We start from the raw sequence: 21,428 nt of genomic DNA, 5'->3' as shown, positions 1-21,428 counted from the left end.
TCTAGCATCCTATTCGTCCAAGAATTTGAAACTGATTTGGAAACATGTAAACCCTGTCCTGTATTCCCAAAACATGGAAACTTATGCAGTCAAAATTCACAAAACGGAATCCCAACTTTGTCCTCAAGGTGGGTTTTTTTATAAGTATCATTTTTAAATATATTATATATGAATTTTTTGTATAAATGTACAAGTCATTATTTGTTATGTATGGAATTCTACGGTCAATGATCTGAAATTTAAGATACATTTGTTACTTCTGGTTTCTATTTTAAAATATTTAGGTAAAGTATCTTTTTTAATCTAGAAACATTTTTTTTAAATCTAATATCAAGAACTATTGAAACAAATAATTTTCTTCAATATATGATAATCATTATGATCATTTAAATGACAGAGGATAACGTCCCATGTGTGCACATGGTTTTACACGTCCAGAGAAAGCATCAAGTGATGATAGTACAAGTATATCTACCTAGCACCTGTATTGTTGTGATCACGTGGTTGGGGTTTTGGATTCACCACACAGAGGTATCAGGGAGAACTCGTATCTCGACCATATCATTGACTGCTATAGTTGCAGAAAGCGTAGCTGTCCTAATAATTAATCCAGATCAAGTCCACATTGCTGCCATAGAAGCTTGGAATTCTGGGTGTATGATTCTAATTACTCTCGCTTTTCTTGAGTTTGTCATCGTTCACAATTATCATAGACGGAGAATGGCGAATGATCCTATAGTTCAACCTATGCAGACAACACAGGTATTAAAATAACTTAAAGGTTTACCAAAAAAATTACATCGTCCAACCTTTCAAGACAGGTTGGCTACTGAAATGGCATCATGCAGTCTGACTTTTAGAATATATCTGTTACTAATTCAGATCGTATAATAATTTTATAAATTAATATTTTCAGGGTAGCTCGTCGGAAACAAAAAATGTCTCAACCCATTTAAAAGCCAAACAATTACCAGGGAAGAAAAATCTGTCCAAAAGGAAAGTATCTCCTGAGCGAATCCATGTCGTTGAAGTGGGGTCTGATGCCAACGAAGTTCTTCGGAACCCTAAAAACGTTCATATTACGCCAGAAACTATAGATAGGATATCATCTCTAATATATGCTGTGCTATTTTTGCTATTTAATGTTTATTACTGGTCGTTTTTCTTAACAGAGGCGGACAAGAAATAAGTCCAGATCAGTTTGGATTGGCAACGTAATTTCGACAAGATACAAATGAAAACAAACACAAATTTAAAGCTTCTAAACGTAATATTTTTGATTTTTTGTATTTTAATTGTATATTTGGCACATGTGCAAAGTGAAGCGAAAATGATATTAATATGTTTACGTACAGAAGTAAATAATACAACAGCAACCACCAATAATATTACATGAATATCTAGTAAATTGGTCATAAATTACATCATTCAACATATTACAGTAATTACAACCATTAATAAGCAGCACAATTGGCATAGATATACAATTTATATTTTTTTTCTTTGTGTATCTGTATATACACCTTTAACGAAGGGAATTGATATATAGGCTATTTTTGCCTGCTGTTTGATCTATATACAATTCAATCCTGATATTTCCACGTATACTTTGGGATAAACTACTTCAAAAACTATTTGAACATATATGCATATCAAAATTCTTAATCTTACATGTACGTGTGCCGGTACGCAAGTCTAAGTTTGATAGTTCTAATTCACCAATATGTGATTGGTGCATATCATCGATGTTATCTAACTTAGGAGTAATAGGTAAGCACATTTTCTTGATTTCCTCTCAGGAACAGTAATGGCGGCATTCCACTTGATATCATTTCTAACCACGCCATGAATAGCGCTGCTGGACACGCTTCTCGCTTTGGTACCGGAAGTGTTCTAAAGTGAAAGTAGAGAAAAATTTATTTCGACTACAAATTCTCCTAGTTTACAACTGAGGGGATAATACGTAATAAACAGTTGATTGCACCTCTAAAGAGTAGAGAGTACTTACAGGACAATGAGTGACGCCTCCGGAGAATGAATCAAAAGCTGTTCCTTTAGCTTGATGTTTCTGTAAATCTGTCAAATATTCGGAAAATACTGGTCAGGGCATAATATCCCATACATGCAGGTCATGTAAAAAGACCTTTTGCCAGTTGAACATTGACTGTTTTAATTGAAAAATTCCCAAAGTTAAAATCATGTCGTACTTTGTTATTAAACATACATATTATAAAAAGATGGCATGCTGATTTTAATCTATGCTCAGTACGTGAGATATCCTTATCAAAACATCTGAGTCTGTTTAACTGTATAAAAATTTTGTTTTTGCTAACTTGTGTTGTCATATTAGTTAAACTATTTTTCCTAAGACCATTATTGTATTTGTTTTATTTTTATATCGATCTACAATTCAGGTAGAATACATAAAGTACCAATAAGGGACTTTTAATAATAAATTGAAAACATCTCAATAACATTCAAAGAGTAACAACACTCTGAAAGAGGATACCGGTATGAGATTTTTAAGAAATACAAGTAAAGCAAAAATTTCAAATCAGTTTTTGAGAAAGAAATGAGATGATGAAATTGTTTTAAAAAAGTATGCATTTAAGTAAAAACTTTAAAAAAAACAACAACAATCAAATGATAGCCAGCGCTCTTCGAGGAGGATTCTTCATATTTTTAGTAAGCTGTTCTTTGGGAAATTAAATTCCCTTTGAACAGCGCTTTATGTTTCGAACAACAACCTCGTTTAAGATTTCATGAATGGATGATCACCATTACCTTCTGCTTGTTTGCGAGGAGATCTGCATCTGAGATCTTCCAGGGATAATCATCCGGGGACTCGTGGGGTCTCAGACGGTGCTGGTGTATCAGACTCTCGAAATCTTTGTACCTGTTGAATATTGACGGACATTTTTGTTGAAATCATGCCCAAAAAAGCAAACAAAAATACCGTATACAGGGAATTATTCGCCCCCGGTTTATTTTTGCCCCTTTCGCCCTAGTTGTCAGCGGGCGAATTTAAGACTGGGCGAATTCTAACGTCTTAAATAATATCTCTTAAGCACACCTTTGTTTTGGCGAATTCAAGACGGGGCCGAACCATTTGCAAGTGAAAAAGGGCGAAAATAACCCTGTATACAGTAGTTTAACTTTGGTAATACATTGATGCAAAGATGGGATATCTTTCATGCTTGTATTTCGGTATAGGCTAATTATTCCGGGAGGAGCATTTTATTAATTTATTTAAAAATCGGGAAAAAAGAAAAGAAAAAATATTCATGCAGCAATATTTATTTCTTTTGTAACCGTTCTTTGCTGAATTATAACGAATATTTGGCGTCCCATTCCCAATACTAGGCTAAGCATTGCTTACATTGTAAGGGTTGGCTTTTTCCACATGTCTGGAATAACAGTCAGCTGAGAGTATTCTATTCGGAACTTGGTGAGTAAAGATGACATTCTGACAGAATAAAAACGAAGACACAGGGTTAATAATGTATTACAATAACATGCATTAAACCAAAACGAAGTAGTATAGTTCAAATTACATTGTATATGACATGCGTTAAATCCAAACAAAGTAATTCAAACATGATTGTCCCTGCTTAGGTTATTGATTAGATTCCATCCTTGAATTTCGTGTGCCCTTACCTGACTTCATCCTGGTACTGGTTTCCTTTCTTTGTGCCAGCACAAAATATTCGTAATTTACAGTTCTTCCAAATTTTTCTCTTAGACAAAATGTAAGGTATCAAAAGCGTCAGACCTGTAGTTAAAAATGCACAATTTATCATTTTGAAATTGTTTTTTTACTAATATCCAATACTTCAAAAGGAATATATTAAATTCTATGATATTTTAATGAATGTTATACTATCTATAAAAGCAAACGTTTGAAACATTAAGCACAATTTGTACCTCCATCATCGAAGAGCCACCAAACATCAATGGTGCCGTATTGGACCTCCTGGAATCTGGAGGACAATGTCGCCGTGGACATTGAAGACAGCATGGTTCTGAGTTTTGGCCTGACCCCCTTCGTGTTGCCGTTGGGGGCGTCTGGGTCAAACGCCGGGTTTTCAGTCCCCTCTTCCACTGTATTTAAGCGCTTTAGTTTTATCGGTCCTACCGCGCCTTTGGAGGCTTCTCTAAAGCTGAATAGGAAAACGAACGAAATTTGACGAATGATTATTTAGGCAAACATTTGTCTTTTAATTAAATATTCAAAATATATCAATAATTTGCCAATACATGAACTGGTAATTTGTTAACCAAACAATTATTTTTTGACAACCCTTCTCCTTCTTATGAAAAATATATCTCATTATAACCCCGACGTGTACAGAAAAGTACCATTATGGGAGGAGAAACAACATTACATACTTGTATGATCCCCCGGATACTTTTCTCTCATCTGGATGAGAAGACCCATGCTGCTTTGTTTTATCACCATCTTCATCTTAAAAAGAAATTCTTTCGTAATTGCCTTAAAAAACTCTGAATTATAGATAAATTATCAATTCGCTGTTAGAATAGTTTACCCTCCAAAGTGACATATTTTAATTCAATTATTGAAAATAACTGAAACAATTGCAATTATTGATAGTCACTCCTATTGAAATTTTTTTTCCTCATAAAATTGAAGCATGCTGTCAGAAGAACAAAATGACAGTTTGTAAATATTTCGACCATTGAATGAATAATGTTTTGTTATAAAAGAGGAAGGGAAACTCTAATTGAAAAGAAAAAATGCCAAAGATGGACACCATCACCCACCTTCCTCCTCGTCCGAGTCATCATAATGTTCTTCTCTGTCGGAATCGTCGTCGTCATCATCATTTGTCTCGCTTTCGTCGGGAATCTTGTTAATATCCAGTCCTTCCGGAATTCTCAGAATACCCACCCCGTATTTCAAATCGAACGCATCTCTATAAAACGATTGCGAAATAAGTAGGTTTGTATGGAATAAAGTTACTTTAAAAAAAAGACGACGGAAAAAGTGCATTTACAACTTAAGAATGGATGCCAAAATCTGATTTGTTTTCAATTCCTAAATGAATAATTAATTCTAAGAGGGCTCAATGGTCGTGGCCATTTTTAGACTGTATTGATCCCCTTTGATAGGAGAGCCCTATATAAGAATATAGTAAAATTACCAAATTCAAAATGTTAAATATACATGTGCACGTGTATTTTCTTTACCAAATAATAGTATATAGCTAAAGACATCATATCTTTAATTTAAGGAAGATCTGATAGCAAATTTTTCGACCATCCATCCTCCTTAATAAGTGTCTTTTCATAAATAAGATAAGAAAAAAAATATAAATCTGTTGGGGTAAACTCAATATTTTGGTTTTTATGTCCAATAAAAAGTAATATCAAGAGTCATCGCTCTTGCAACAAACTAAGGTTCTACATGGGATATACCAATTTATAGGATAAAGCAGAAGGTGGAAAGCACCCCCCCCCCCCAACCCAATATTGCTGCGTGTCTATGAAAAATGTTTTGCCGTAGGAAAGTTATTTCAGACAATTTGTTTAATCTATTTCTTCTTTAATACAGTTGATAAGATTTTTTATAACTACTGCAGTATATGTCTGAAGTATTAACATTATAACACAACTTTTCTTAAATTGTTCGCATTAATTTTACAGAATACCGGGTACTAACTCAATGATATTGAAATAGTCTTCTAAATCCTCGGGTTCGGACTTCCGCCAGTTCGACTTGTATCCCAAGAACAGCGTATTGGGTCGGAGTTTGCCGATACCAAGAGCCTGGAATTGAAAAAAAGGTAAAAAATAAAAAAAACTCTTATTCTAACACACTCAACAAAGAGGTAACTTTAACCCATGTACACTAACTACTTAATCGATGTTATACACGGAGTTTTCCTACATTACTTAAAAACAAATTAAGATTTCCATTTTCAAAAATATTTATTTTAAAAATTAAAGAAATTACTTAACCCTCTTGATATGTATTATTGCATCTATAATTTTATGAAGCATTGATTGATACGAAATTTTAGGCTCTAAAATGCCTTCTTTGTACCAGGAACAATTTTTTCCAGTGTCTCTTTATTAATTGAAAACCCCAAGCATATGAAATAATAGAGCTTACATCAGATTTTTGTGAAATCATTTTTCAGTACTTGATAGGTCCATCAAATAGTGTGTCGAGCCACCTGAACAACGCCCTAAATGCGTTTTATTTTTCTGTTCTTAAATGTAAATACTACATGTACATGTAGCAGTGCGTTCAACTAAACTCCATTATGCGATTAAATTGCGTTAGCCCTTTATTAGATTCAGTAATTAATAAATGTATACCTGGAGAAGCACTTGAGTTCCAATTCGAAGAGTTGGCGTAACCACTGCATTATAAAACGCCTTGATTTTTCGGCTCTCAAACCACTTGTATGCGCCGTGAGATCGTAGGTTCTTCACATGATCAGACATCTCACCCTAGAAACTCAAGGAGACTAACAATTAGCATCTAGTTAATTATGTCGTCCAGATATAATTATTCACAATACATGCTCTATCTAGGAAACATTATGTATTTATGATTGATATATTTTCTTTATGAAGAAAAGTCCAAAGATATATACATTGTATTCAGTGTCAGTGAATTTTGATTTTGTACTCACTGTGAACACGTGGCCCGTTATAAGAAGGCTCTGTTTCTTTGTGATGCTGGAAGCAAAGTCTATCAGGGCAGGTCTATTTCGTGGGTATCCGGACAAAACCAGGATTTGGGGTCTGAAAGGAATAGAAAGAAAATTAAAATGATATTCACCAATTAAGATTGTTTTATATTTGTTCTGGTTTTTTTGGTTTTTTTTTTTTGGGGGGGGGGTAGGTTTCGATTTGGTGATATGCTTTTTCTATTTTCCAAATTTGATCACAGACACAGTGCTTTTAATTGGAATGTTTCGTTGTGGCTATTTAGAAAGTTAAAGTCAATAATATGTTCCCTTTTCTGTCTTTCAAACAATATATACTGCAAACAAGTAAAGACCTGAAATTTAATATTGTATTCCCAAATCCATACGAAAATCATCAATTATATCCGTGGGTCGTGCAAAATTTACAAAGATATACGAGCTATTTTTTTCAAATCTAATAAAATGCTTCATATTTCATTCATTTCTATTACATTTATAACATGAACACTTAATAAGAGTTTTCAACACATTTCAATCCAAAATAATCTCATGTTGTGTGTTCTATAGAAGACGTTCCCTTTTAATAAAATAAGAATTCAATTAAATAAAGATTTAAAATTTCTTAGGCTCCAGTGACGTCAAATGAAGATTTTTACTTTTCAATTTTAGTCTCTGGCTTCCTGTGGTGTTAATTATAATAGACTTAATTTGAAAATCAGCTCAATATTGTATAAAACTTTATCTTTATATATTGCATTTTGTTTTCGCATGAAGTTTTGAATTACTCAGATCATGGTACTTAAAAAGAAAAAATATTAATTCTTTACCTGAAATTCTTCACGTGCTCCTCTATCTTGACAAGACGCAGGGTGCGTTGGAGTGCCTCCTTATAGACGTGGGCTTGTGTTGACGATCCCCAATTCACGTCTACCAAAAAAAATTAGACCAAACTCAATGCTTTATGCACACAAACTGTTATTTTACAAAAGGCGAATCTGTTTAATTTTCCACCTGAAAACATGAACATGCAGATTTAGGGAATCATTTGTATCTTTGTACCTCTTTCAATATCATTTGAATTTCTTATTTTGTAACGATAATGGTAAAATAAAAACGTGCTTATAAGAGTTATCTCTTTTTAAAAAAAAAAAAAAAAACGCTGTGCCTTAATGAAAAAAAACTAAGTACCATAATTTTTCCATTATTTTCTTTATGTTTTTTTCTATCTATTTTAATATACAACCTCATTTACTTTTGGTTTTTGAATTAGTGCGTGAGTGAAAGTGGTATGGAAAGAGAGTGATAAAAAATATTTAATAAATTGACATTATGTTAATTGAAATTTTGTACGTTTGAATTTGAAAAATGGAAACAAAAAAAAAAAACAAAAAAAAAATTACCAGGTTTTTTGGTTCGGACGTAAAGATAGAGAGATCCCACGACAACAAACGTTATGAGGGCCGCCCACCAGTTTATCAGAAACATGACTGCGATACACAGAAGAGCTCCAACAAAACTGATCCACATATTGTAGTACTTAAAACTGGGTCTGAATCCTGGGGAGTCCGCGAGTGAAGCGTCAAAACAGGAATAGTTGATGAGAGCATAGGCCATCAAGAAGAAATTGGAAATAATAGGTGCAATCAAATCCAATTCGCCTGTAATTAAAGATACATACATTTTTTTTTATTTCAAAAACTACAACTCAATGGAAGAATATAAAATTCAATTTCTGAATTCTGAATTCAAATTTATTAATTTTTTTTTTCAATAAAAATTTTTTTTAACGAGAGAAATCCCCCACTCCCAATGATAAAAACGTAAAATCATAGAACTACCACCACTATATATATATATATATATATATATATATATATATATATATATATATATATATATATATATATATATATATATATATATATACAAACAGAAAAAAAAATCCTGTATGAGTTATCTCTCTTTTTGTCGGTTCAGAGTCCCTGAATTCTTCGATTTTGAAATCAACTCACCAATACACACCATAGCCACACAGATAAAGAAGGTCAGAATATACCCCCGTCTTGGTTCATCGCCTTTACCATATCCCTTGGCGAAGAATTTCAGAAAAGGGAAGAGCTTGTCTTTACCGAGAGCCTGAATTTAAAAACATAGACGTTTGGGATTTTGGCGGAAATTGTTGTATTTTATGCAATATATATTCCAGCAGCAGAAAAAGAAGACAATGAAGATACCTGGAAAACTTTTGGAGCCCCGACCATGCTGGCAAGAGCTGAGGACAGCGTTGCCGAGAAAATACCCGCCAAAATAAGAGGTTCGAATGCTGAGGCGATTCCAATAGCCTACAAATGAAAGCTTAGCGTTCACGTTCACATCTGGTTATCAATAGGAAATTACAGTGAAACGTAAACGGAACACTACTGAATTTTCAAATCCAAAAAATACGTGCTGTTAATTGTATGGCCTCAAACTAAGCCCTTGTTAATTTTAGTAGGATTTGATTAGGTTAGAACGTTCAATCCTCATAGGAATTATTTGAAAGATCTTCTAAATTGATTTATCCCAAGTTGATCGCAATGCTCGATGAGTGATAGTGGCCTAGCATTAACACTATTTTGTGAACCAATTTCAATAAGGAAATTATTTAACAAGCCCCTTGGGGACAAGTTTGGGCTGAACAATATGCACACCAATACTATACTGTAGTATATGGTACTTAAACTTTATCGTACCCCCTTGTCTGGCAACAGTCCCCCTTTACACGTCATGTTGAATCTCTGACAGTCCTGTATGAGTTCCAGTGTTGGCTGCAGGGTTGTATTCGTGGATGGATCAAAGAGAAAATCCAGAACTTGGGCCCCCACAGCTTCCCTGACCACGCCTGCGCCGCTGGTCCATGCTATGGCGAGGTACACTATCGTTGTGATAATGATGGCCAGGATTGTCCCCTTCGGTATGGCCATTTGGGGATCCTGTATTTAATAATGTCATAAAATTACATATATATATTTTTTTTTTTGAAGAAAAAATCACCCAAAAAGGATATATATAATTTAAGGTGGCTAAATGGTCAACAATCAAACCATCAGATCTGCCAAAAGTCTTAAGACATGATTTGATTAGCTGTAAAATATTAATTAGTGAAGAATAAATCCTTTTATCACATGTTTATCCCAATATACGGTGGATATCACTCATGGGATAAATTTTTGATATTCCACTGTGTGTTCTTACGCCACGTGACGTCATAGTTAATCATTACGTAGGTTTAGACGGTTGATTGACGTAGAATGAAAAAGTAAATAATTAATTCAGTTTTAGGGGTGTTGAGATATAAATTTGAAACATTTAATGTTGTTTCAGTTATTTGTCATGAATTCATAAAAAAATGTTAGAAAATGAATGTCTGTTTGTTAAACTTCAAGGAACTTTTTTTCCATGCGTAACGTTGTTGACGTGTTGTAAATAATGTGTTGTGCGGCTCACAATCACAATTTTTACAGAAAAAGTTGGGATTAACAAAATACTTGCTAAAACATGTGATAAAAAGAATCTCTCATGATTTGAGATGGTATATGATTTTTATCCAACTCGTTGTGTGTTTTCTATCCCCTCGCCAAGGCTCGGGGATAGAAAACACACAACTCGTTGGATAAAAATCATATACCATCGCAAATCATGAGAGATCCTATATTTATTTTGCCTTTAAAATTTGGGTATTTGTCTATACATGTATTTTGATACAGAGCTCTCCTTTTAAAGGAGAATAATACAGTCTAAAAATGGACACATTTTTAAACAGCTCTTTTTTAAAGGAGAACAATACAGTCTAAAATGGCCACTGCAATCGAGTACGTACTTGGGGGAGACAAATTTAAGAAAAGGTCATTGGTGCAAAGCGTCCGAAGTAAAGAACTTTAATCAGGTAGCAGCGTCCAATAGAATTAATTTTGTCATGAATAGTGGATACAAATTTATAATTTTATACGAATTCTTAATGTTTAATTTATGGAAAATATCAACAATTGCTTGCAATTTCAATGCTGAAATAAAAGTCATTGCTAAAGTAAAAACTATATACCTTAAGATCGCCAGAAATATTGGCCCCAGCTAAAATACCGGTGGCTGCAGGGAAAAATATGGCAAAGACGGAGAAGAATGACTCCCCCTGTCTAAAATCCGGACCAAAGTTGGTAACGAAGACATCAGCTGTATAATGCATAAACGCATACAGTATTGCTTTGTTATGATTTAAAACTTTACCCGTGACTTTATAATTAAATCATAAGCTCTCACTGACACAAACAAATTAATAGATCTAGAAATTATATATGCTGCTGACAAACATTATTAATTATGTGTTCGATTTACGTATTCGATAAATAATCTGGAAGTTCACTCTCATTAAGTCTCTGTCGCGAATATTGATTGATGCAAACCACATCCTCAACCATGAGTTTTAGAATAGAACGCTCATTAATGCAATTACGAGTATAGTGACCCTATTATTGAAATAGATGGGCACACTTTCCTACCATTATATCCCACAATTCCTTTCCACTGTTTTTCGGCTGATGCCGGAATGAAGGTTCCAACAAAATAATTTATGATGGCGATCGTCAATATCACAAGCAATCCAACCTGCGCCTGAGGGAATATCGAGATTCAAAAATTTAATAGAAAAAATTTTATTACCAAAAAACTTAAAGTACATGTACGTACACTATATAATAGACAAGTACCATTTCATTTCATGTCTGCTGTCTGCACTCTGCAGTATTAGACATTTAAAAACACAAAAACTTGTCTGTAATGTTGAAGGCGTACGCTAATTACATCCTACATGATACAATTTTTTTTTATCAAATTATGATTTAGAACTAATTAATGAAGCGGTATTCCAGGAAACTCAGTCCCTCAAAAGACATAAAATATCTATTGCAGTACTTAATGGGTTCACCATTTTCTTTTTACTACTGTCAAGGATATTAAAACATACTAAATGCTGTTTTCAAAAGAAATCGCGTTGAGAAAAACAATATGACAATAACAGTAGGTCTGCCTCGTTTTCTAAAAATGCTGAAACATTGTTCAAAGATAAAATAAACAAACCAGTGATAGGATATATTACATGGATTGTTTTTATTAATATTGAACTTTGGAGAATAAGAGTGATGATGATGTCTTTGGTATGGATGAAGGCGATGAATTTGAATACAATGAATATCAAAATGAAAAGTTCATAATTGGGAAAAAATATTGATAACGATGGTAATTTTAATGAGATGAGGATGATGTCAATGCTGGTGGTAATGATGATGATGATGATGATGGTGGTGGTGGTGGTGGTGATATACGTTGTTATGATGAAAATGATGATGTTATTCGATGATGATTATTCTGGTGATGAGAATGAATAGTAATGCGATAAAAAATAAGAATAATAAATTAAAAGTAAAAACAAATATATCCCTCCAACCTTGGCCTCCCAGTCCATGCCGATGATGACAACAGCGATCAGAAGAACGCTGGTGGCGGTCCCAATGATGCGTACGTCGTTCAGGGCGTGCCCAGTGATCACTGCCCCGTGCTCCTATACAAATAGAGGTAGATATCTAAGTAATAAGGAATCATTCTTTGGGTATTATGAGGTTATAATTTCGGTCGGGGCGTGATTAAATCCAATAAAGCCAGAAGGGCTTTATGATAGATTTAATCACGCCCCGACCGAAATTATCGCCTCATAATTTTCAAAAAATGATTCTTTAGTACTTATATTTATATAATTTTATGTCTTTGTACAATCAAATATTTAAATATAAATAAGAAAACCCCGCTGGCGCCTCAAGTATACATCATTTGAAGTTATGGGTTTTATAGTACAAAACCGATACGTAGTGTTATCAAAGGCAAAGACACTGGAAAATGTAAATATAACAGTGTTACCTACACGCTTATGTATAGATGAGATTTCCATATCATGTTCAACCAGGCCTTAAGACCAAAAGGTTTTTTTTTCATCTCGGTAGTACTTTATACAAAAATCATCTTAAATCCAAAGCAAAATAAATTTAAAGGGTTTTATTTTTCTTAGATATTTTAACGCGCAGAAATCCGTTACTGAAATACTAGTTATATAATTATATAATACATGTACATGTACATTATAGTACAACATACTTACGAACATAAGAGCTTGAACAGTTTCCGCAAAACCGACAATGTACATAGCGGCTCCAATGGCATTAGCGAGAGAGAATACCACTCCTATAGAACCACCAAACTCCGGTCCCAGACTTCTGGATATCATGTAATAAGCACCACCTAGAGGCAAAAGGACGAAAAACCATTGTATTTCAACAATAAACTGTACCTTAATTCTGGAAATTGTAAGATCGGCCGTTTTGATTTGACGTACCTACGGTAAATATGCATGTGTTTTAAAGGAAATGAAAAAAATGTGGGTTTTTTTTTCATTCATCTGCGTCGGTCAGAATTGGTAGAAAAGGGTGATCTTAGGTATATTAATATATATATAATACAAATATACTTCGTTGAATTATCTTAATTAATGTAATCAGCATAAAACTATTTCGATCTCTTTTTTCTTTTTCTGTTTTGAAAATATTGTAGTAAAGTTTTGGTACAAGTAATATATACCTAACCACATAATCTTCTCAAACTCTATAATTATAGTTCGTTACTAGTGAGGCAGTATATGGCTGTATACATGTACATGTAAATACATGGGTTCCAACCTAGTTATCAAGAAACGAATTAAAAGTCTAACGAAAACTGTTTTTGTCGTAATGTACTGTACCAAAGTCCCTATGGCATAATACATACATGTATAGTTCATGTACTGTTCAATGCCATTACTCTTAATCATAGTAACCCGCGTAGAAATTTGAAGTCGTTAACCAATCAAATACATTGCTTGTAGAAATATCACTCCATGTACTTTCAAGTATGTAATTATAATGAATTTTTAAAAAAATAACATTTCTTCAGAAAAACGTGTATTTTAGAAGAAACATAAATAAACTATGCTTCCCTTATTAATCTTAACCCTTGAATATACTTCGATGATAAAAACCAAATTAAAAAAAATATTCTCATTTGTATGTCGCAAGAAACGGGGGTTGTTTTGTTGTTTGTTTGGGTTTTTTTTTTGGGGGGGGGGGGGTATTTTTGGAGCCGTATAATTTTCTCTTTGTTAGAGTTTTGTGTCCAAAAGAACATAGTCTCTGAGATTCAACCAATCAGGGAAAAGATTGTAGAAGTGATTTACCTCCCTTGACTTCTCCGTTGGTACAGATAGCGGACATGGAGACGGTTGTTATGGTGGTAACGACAGAGGACAGCAGAATGATGACAGACGTTAGGCCTATCCCAGCCTGCCCCGTAATCCACGTCAGACGCAGGAACAACATCACCCCGAAGATGTTTAGCAAGCATCGCACCTGATTAAGCAATCATAAAATGAAACGGAACAATTGTTTGATTTGCAAAATTGAAATGTTTTTGAAAGTTTTTTTCTTTCTTTTTTTTTTTATTCCATTTAAGAGAATACTGAAGCATTCAGTCTTTGTAACAGTTTAGAACCATTTTAACAAGAGCTTGGACTTTGGGTAGTTTTGTAAAACAGCATTTTGACGAAGGCCTGTTTATTTCATTGCTGGCTTCTCATTGAGCTAAGACCTACGCAATAGGTGTATTTTGCTTGAAGCCATCGTCAATTTTAACGCATTTTGACGCAAGAAATAGATAGTTACGTCCTACTAAAAAGTCCAAGGTCTTTTTGAAATGTTTCTGAAAAACAAATAACTATTACATGTGTTACATTAAAGGTTTAAAATCAAAGATTTCAAAACTCAACTGTAACAATTAACGGAATTGTTTCTATTTTCAATTAGCAAACCATAGAAAGCCGAATGGCGTCCTAACGAGCAATAATTACCTAAATTAATCAGTCACATGACAAACAGAGATAATCTCTGCGTGAAACAGGTAGCTAATTATGACACGCCAAATCCACAAGAATGAGCTAAATAAATACAGTTTCAATGTCTAAAACGTGGTTTATTGGTTGTAATCTGTTGTTTTATAGGGAATGTTAACTGTAGTTATACGACGTTAATTTCTATTTTACATAAATTATGTAAACCATAGTTAACGCGATCATCTACATGTACGCAGTATATCTCAGATTAGTGTAAACTAAAACGTAACACTGCGAACAATACTATGCGATTGCAAAACTAACGCAGGTACCATAGTAGTTTATCAGATAAATATAGTTTCACAATATGTAAAACTAACAAGATTTTTTTAACAACTCTTAGTTATACATGTAGTTAATTAACAAATGTAAATTATAGTTTACAGATATGAATTTGTATTTATCAGCAAATGTATTGTTAACGTTTATTTTAAGACAAATAAACTGCTTAAAACTATAGTTAACAGTAGATGAACCAAGTATTATCTTCTGTTACACTATGTTTTATTGTTATACTTTCATGTTAAATACTGAAATCTGATTGGTTAAGACGCAGTTAATAATATTTACTATTACCCTCAGCGTTAGCAACGCACTTGGCAACGGGTAACATTAAAAAATGTTACATGCGCGAAAGTTATGCGCGTACGGTTCGCTGTAGAATTCACGTTATTCCTATATAAAAGCAGTAAAATTTTCTTAAAAATTTTAAAAAGACATTCAGTATAACAAAATAAATAGTGCCTGTTTGGGAGGATAACAGTTGAAATTGACACCCCTCGAAAACCATTGTCAACCTCCGCTTCGCGTCGGTTGACAATGGTTTTCGAGGGGTGTCAATTTCAACTGTTACCCTCCCAAACAGGCACTATTTATATATAAGCTCATTTTGGGGAATTACGCGTGCCATATTTCACACGTACAGTTTTACTTACCAGTACACCCAGTATCCATCCAAATTTGTTTGCTTCGCTGGGTTCCTTCTTCGGGATCGGGGGTGGGGCTTGTGTGTCTTCTAGTTCGTCTTCGAACAGTTTGTTCGGGGTAAGGGGCGTGCGGGGCTCTGATTTCTGCACAGAAGAAAGTTTAATTTGGTTATTGTTTTAAACCTGATATTCAGACCAACTCATTCACACCTTTGTTTTTCGATTTTGAAATTTCCTATTATAATAATGTTTGTTATAATTATTCATCAAAAAGTTAAACAAGAATATTTGAATTTTTTAATGACGGGATTTTAGCTCAGAAACATGAACCTTAGCTCAGTTGGTGATACAGGTAATGTACAACGCTTCGTATGTACATTGTGATATAAAAGAAAAAGAAAGTCTATAATCGATTATAACCTAGATTTTTGTCTGGTACTCTAATAATAGTGCACAAAAGTATCAGTTTCTTGTTAAGTGGATACACTTTATTATTTCAACGTTTATGGTTGAATAAAACTTGTTTATTTATTTTTTTTATTCTTTCTTCTTTGATTTACACGTACATGTATTGATGTACAGTAAAAACGTTGGCACACTTTTACCATACAGTGCGAGCGCGTTTTACGTGCTAGGGACTATAATTACTGGAACATATATCGCGTTTAGTTATAAAAAGCTTTAGGTATAACAATATTAAACAAATAACAATTAGAACCATTTTAACAAGACCTTGGACTCTCAGTAGGATGTGACACTATTTTTCTTGCGTCAAAACAAGTTAAAATTAAAATGACGCTGGTTTCAAGCGAAATATACACCGATTGCGTAGTATTTGCTCAGAAGCCAGACAAATCTTGTTGATTTCACAGAGCCATGGCTAAGTGGCCAACAATGAAATAAACAGACCTACGTCACATTGCCGTTCTATATTAATACTACTATATTGATTACCAATTTGTTTTTATTTTTTCTCAGTTAAGCTTCGCTAATTAATAATCAACGAAAATTCCTTTTAAAAATCCGGAAATCATCTGGATTTTTTTTTAGATTTTACAATCTTGCGCATGCATTACATTCACGCTAAATCACGGGAGGCTCTTTAGTTTATGTTTACAATATCACATTTGCATGGATAAACTCAGAAACGATATTACAAGTATGTGTAAATTTTCATTGAGAATTAAAATTTTACTATATATTCTTTTTATCAAAGAAAATTCGGGAGATAACTCTTGCTCAGTGTATTTAATATAAAAAATCCCTAGAGTTCCGAATATCAACATGGTGTGTAAATTTGAAGCGAGTAAAAACGTTGGCAAAAAGTGTTGAATTCTTCATTAATAAGAATTAAAATTTTAGATGAAAGGTATTTACAGCTTCAAAATGGTTTGTTATGAATAATTTGACTGTCATTTTCAATGCAGCTTCATTAATTTTCTCCAAAATCGTTCAATTTTTACCTACATTAGGGTATTATATGGGATGCATTTTAACTGTGGTGAAGGCCTGTCCCGATACACAGTTAGATTATTCTAACTAAGCAGAGTGTAGTGAATTGTATTGTCATGTTGTAAATTTTGAATTTACCGGGTGGCAGTAAATACAAAATTTACAACATGACAAAGTTGTCATGTTGTAAGTTTTGTATTTACTGCCACCCGGTAAATTCAAAATTTAGAACATGACAGTAGGCTTATTTAAAGCTTCAGTTGGTTATGTAAATGTCAACAATACGGTGTGTCGATGTATCTATTTCGTAAATGTCCGATATTATATGTAATGTCAACCCGTGCACGCACGAGTCAAAGTCTAGTAAGTATAATGCAAATTTGATTACCAGTCTAATCCGTAAAGGCTTATCGTTTATATCAATTTAATATATAAATCTTTATGATACACAAAATTAATGTATATTTATTGAATATATGAATCAAAAATGTAGGTATTAGTTATATATATATTTATCTTTTATTCAGTATGATCTTCACAGGTTTCATGCTGTGGGAATTACTTCGCTTATTTTTTCAAAGTATTATCTGCAAAACTAAAGTACAATGTAATTTTAAAAAGATAGAAATATATTCTTTATTTTTTTGCCTGATATACAAAAGTGCGTAGTTTCTTGTAAACGCGTTTTGTATCAGTATGTAAAAATACAAACATACTTGAAAAAAAACATTTAGAAATAAAAAAGAAAAAAAAGAAAACCCAAACGCAAACTCTGTCCCTCAAACTATGTTCTTTTTTTTCCTATAAATCAAACTGGGGAAAAGTGAAACAGTTGGATACTTTTGTCATTGATTCATGGTATCTGACATGGAGTGACTCCATAATTCACGGGAACGCAGAGAGCAGATTGTCAAAATATTGTCTTGACGCGGGAAACCAGACACATTTCAAGGTATACTAATTCATGGCGTTCTAATTCATTATAGCATGGCATCTAACTTACAAAGGTTGAAATAAATCTCTGAGAGAGAGAGAGAGAGAGAGAGAGAGAGAGAGAGAGAGAGAGAGAGAGAGAGAGTGTCGGAGATTTGTTTACTATAGTATTTTGGCATGTGCCATATACTGTATTAACCTGATTAAGGAAAAGTATTCAAGCGTTTGTGACACAGCGAGTAAAGTTAAACGTTGCAATTTGAAACGTCACTATTAATCAAATAGTATTTTTTTACGTTATCCTGTCAACAATTATACTCATACATGTTTACAATTTTAAGCATGATTATTTACATGAACTAAACTTTTGTGAAAACAATACACTGATGTACTTTAAAGACGAGAATACAGTTGAATGTATCAACACAATGGTAAATTAAAGCATCTAAATATACATTATAATAAGCTATTTCTTGAATTAATGTCTTATTGATGCATCCATTTTGTCAATTTATAACATGTATATATGTAATAAAATCTTAAACTATTGAATTCCAAAACTCCATGAAGTTTTTAATCGGTGCGTTACAAGCCATATACGAAAAATAAAACTCTTCTGCAGATGGAGGTATTTTCTGACACTTGGTATGTAGCAACGTTAGTTTATAGCTGTGTTACATTGTGCACACCTTACTTTTACTTTTACAGAAAAGGTCGACCAAAAAACCACAGTATTTCCCTGACAACTTACAATTTATGAAAAACACCCGCAGTGTTAAATATACACAGAAATATAATGCAGTATATCATGACGACTTGTTTACAAGTCGCGAACTTCAAGCATATTTATGTTGTTCGGAGTAAACGTTCCCAAAGCATGTCATTCTGCTTTACAGGTGAACATAACAATTTGTCATCTGCAACCACAGACAGCTGACTCTGGACTTGGTTTGCGGTATAAACAAATGTTGGACTAAGATTTTCCACAATTACGTGAATGGAATTGCGGTTTCGTCGTTCGATTAATATTTATACCATTTTATGCATACCAAAACGTTCTTGCTTGATTTTCACAAGGTTGATCTCTTGACCCAAATTTGCATTACGTAAGGGGCGAGACAGGTTTATATGCATTCTTGTTAAACATTCTTTTTTTAAATCAAAAATTTAGACAACGCGGTGTCCGTAGAATAATATTAAAACCATTTTCTCATAACAGCAACGTATACTAAGTAATTATTCACTACATTCTTATATCCTATAATTTTTTTTTGCTGTAAATGGTCATAGTTTGTTAATTAATTGAAGAGTAAATTAATCACACACACTGTTTTATTTGCTTGTTAAAGAGCAGTGTTCGTTTTATCTACATATTCCAAATAAAATGTTTTCAGAACTATAACACATTTTCAGAATACATGAAGAAATTACTAAATGAAAAAATGAAAAAAAGTAATGATTCTCAAATATAACTATCTATTTCTCCCTTATTTTTCCCTTCACTTTTTATTCTGATATTTAGGATTGAAATTATTTATTTGTTTAGAGGGACATGGCCTTTAACGTTCGAATGTTTATGTATTACAAAGTGCAACAATAATCTAAGTACTGCTTGAATGTCAAAAAAATACCTATAAAGAAAACTACGTATTTCGATGAAGATTTGCATTACATTTCTTTGACTAAATCAATGTGTTACACATAGATATATAGAAAGTGCTTGCAACAAATAAAAGGCTTTCTTTTATTAATGAATTCAAAAATTGTCCATGCACATAGAAAATGTGTTATTCGTCTTATAAAATTAGACATTAATTCAGTATTTATAAGATATGCAAGATGAGAAGTACACACATACATGACACAAGATTGATTGTCATATACATATATGCGTTTTCTGTTATGTGTTGGTGCATTGTTTCTGTGCAATATATGGCAGATGCAATTGGTTTATCTAGAATTTTTATAAAAGATGTTTTTTCCTAATGAGAATTTTTAATTTTTTTTATATATACAAAAAAGATGGTTGCTTTTACAGGTAAACACAATGTACTCTACCTGGTAGGTAAACGAATGGAAAAGCAAACGTGGTAAAATTAATACTTTGTAGAATCGTATTAGTACAGTTTTTAATCAAGTATGCAAATACTTACTGTGTAAAATTGCTATTTTTGTCAAGGGCATATTATTCAGCAAGGCGGCTATACATTACAATTACATGTATCTTAACTCGATTAAATGGTTTTTTCTCTCCAAAGTTTGCAGCATTTAAATCGATTAATCACATTTTCAACCAATGTCGACAAATAGCCGTTTGCAAACCGTAAAAGTCTTAAAGAGAAACAAAAAGAAAGAACTTCCAAATTCTAAGAAACTAGGAACGTAATCGTATGTTTATACTTCAAGTTCCATACAAGACAAAACCGGTTTTAACGTCAATTATATATTTTACATATTACTTTCTCTTAAGACTGGGCATTTATTCTTTCGGTAATTGCTGTGACGCCAGACAGCCAAAATGAATGTTTAAACCTTTTTGTCCCGATGTGGCTTTATATTAAATTCATTAGATATTTCTAACTATTATCAAAAATACGCAACTTGAATGCAATTTAGAAAAGAAGAAATTCTGACCTACCCTTTCATCGTCACGAAGCTCGTCCAACGTCGGCCTCTGACGTAACTCCCCGACCACTTCATAGAGATCACGTCGGTAATGATCCGCATGGGGAAGGGTTTCGAACGTATCTTGGTCATCAAAGTCCGAACCTATTGAGATCACTGAATACTTCTTTGCTACTCCCGGTAAATTAAGCGGTTCGATGGAAACCTTCCGACTGGGTATAACAAGGGGTGGGGGAATGTTCACGCCAGAAAACTTTCTGGTAGGTGCTAAAATATCCGAATATTTCCTCTGGTTCACAAGCAGGAACGGGTCACAAGAAAGCTTTCGCTGCTGCTGTTGGGTCAGCTGATTGGAGAACATGGACGTCTTCCGGCTCCGGTCGTGCCGGGAGGAAGTGGTCGACCCGTCCTCCGAGATGTTGTCCAGCGACGATAGTCCAGCATACGACACTCTCTTTTCTTTAATTGGGAACACGACCAATTTACGCGTAGGTCCTCTTTCTTCCTCTCCTTCAGGCGGGGTGATCTCTATCCTAACATCTTCGCTGGAGTCACCATCCATTGAAGAGGCGTCCCTGTCTGCAGTCTCTTCCTTTGCGATGTTTTCGCTCATCGTTCCTTCTGGAACTTCTAGTTTTCTTTAGAGAAACGTTTTGCAAACACTTCTTACAGAAACATGTCTAAATTTTCAGTGCACCTAACAGATCCAGACCCTTCAGCAACAATTATAAACAAACAGAACCTACAGGTGACAAACGACCGAATTAATAGTGACAATTATACAGCGTCATCCCTTTATATAAAAGACAG

At 33.5% G+C, this 21,428-nt stretch overlaps 2 protein-coding genes across 4 annotated transcripts in view; one reads left to right on the top strand and one right to left on the bottom strand.

The window, feature by feature from the left end:
• Positions 1-1,757, top strand: part of LOC128176516 (glutamate-gated chloride channel alpha-like) — a 21,233-nt gene extending 19,476 nt beyond the window's left edge. For 2 of the 3 annotated variants that reach the window (XM_052842918.1, XM_052842921.1), the window contains exons 6-8: positions 6-128; positions 398-762; positions 917-1,757. In XM_052842918.1, the coding sequence (XP_052698878.1) occupies positions 6-128; positions 398-762; positions 917-1,189 (761 nt within the window). In that variant the 3' untranslated portion in view covers positions 1,190-1,757. The remainder of the gene's footprint in view (positions 1-5; positions 129-397; positions 763-916) is intronic. The other variant, XM_052842920.1, reaches the window with a different exon arrangement.
• On the bottom strand, positions 1,758-21,428 carry LOC128176515 (solute carrier family 12 member 3-like). The gene is made up of 23 exons (XM_052842917.1): positions 20,632-21,428; positions 15,618-15,752; positions 13,972-14,143; positions 12,865-13,004; positions 12,160-12,273; positions 11,216-11,327; positions 10,762-10,889; positions 9,413-9,652; positions 8,915-9,022; positions 8,693-8,816; positions 8,081-8,338; positions 7,508-7,607; positions 6,663-6,774; positions 6,343-6,477; positions 5,681-5,787; positions 4,783-4,934; positions 4,390-4,465; positions 3,925-4,160; positions 3,658-3,772; positions 3,380-3,466; positions 2,785-2,896; positions 2,009-2,076; positions 1,758-1,893 (listed from the first exon to the last, which is right to left on the bottom strand). The coding sequence occupies exons 1-23, from the start codon at positions 21,229-21,231 to the stop codon at positions 1,758-1,760; spliced, it is 3,567 nt and encodes a 1,188-aa protein (XP_052698877.1). The 5' UTR covers positions 21,232-21,428.

Source organism: Crassostrea angulata, chromosome 3 (genome assembly GCF_025612915.1).
Source record: "Crassostrea angulata isolate pt1a10 chromosome 3, ASM2561291v2, whole genome shotgun sequence".
NCBI classification, from domain to species: domain Eukaryota; kingdom Metazoa; phylum Mollusca; class Bivalvia; order Ostreida; family Ostreidae; genus Magallana; species Magallana angulata.
This window is presented reverse-complemented; position numbering and strand designations above follow the sequence as displayed.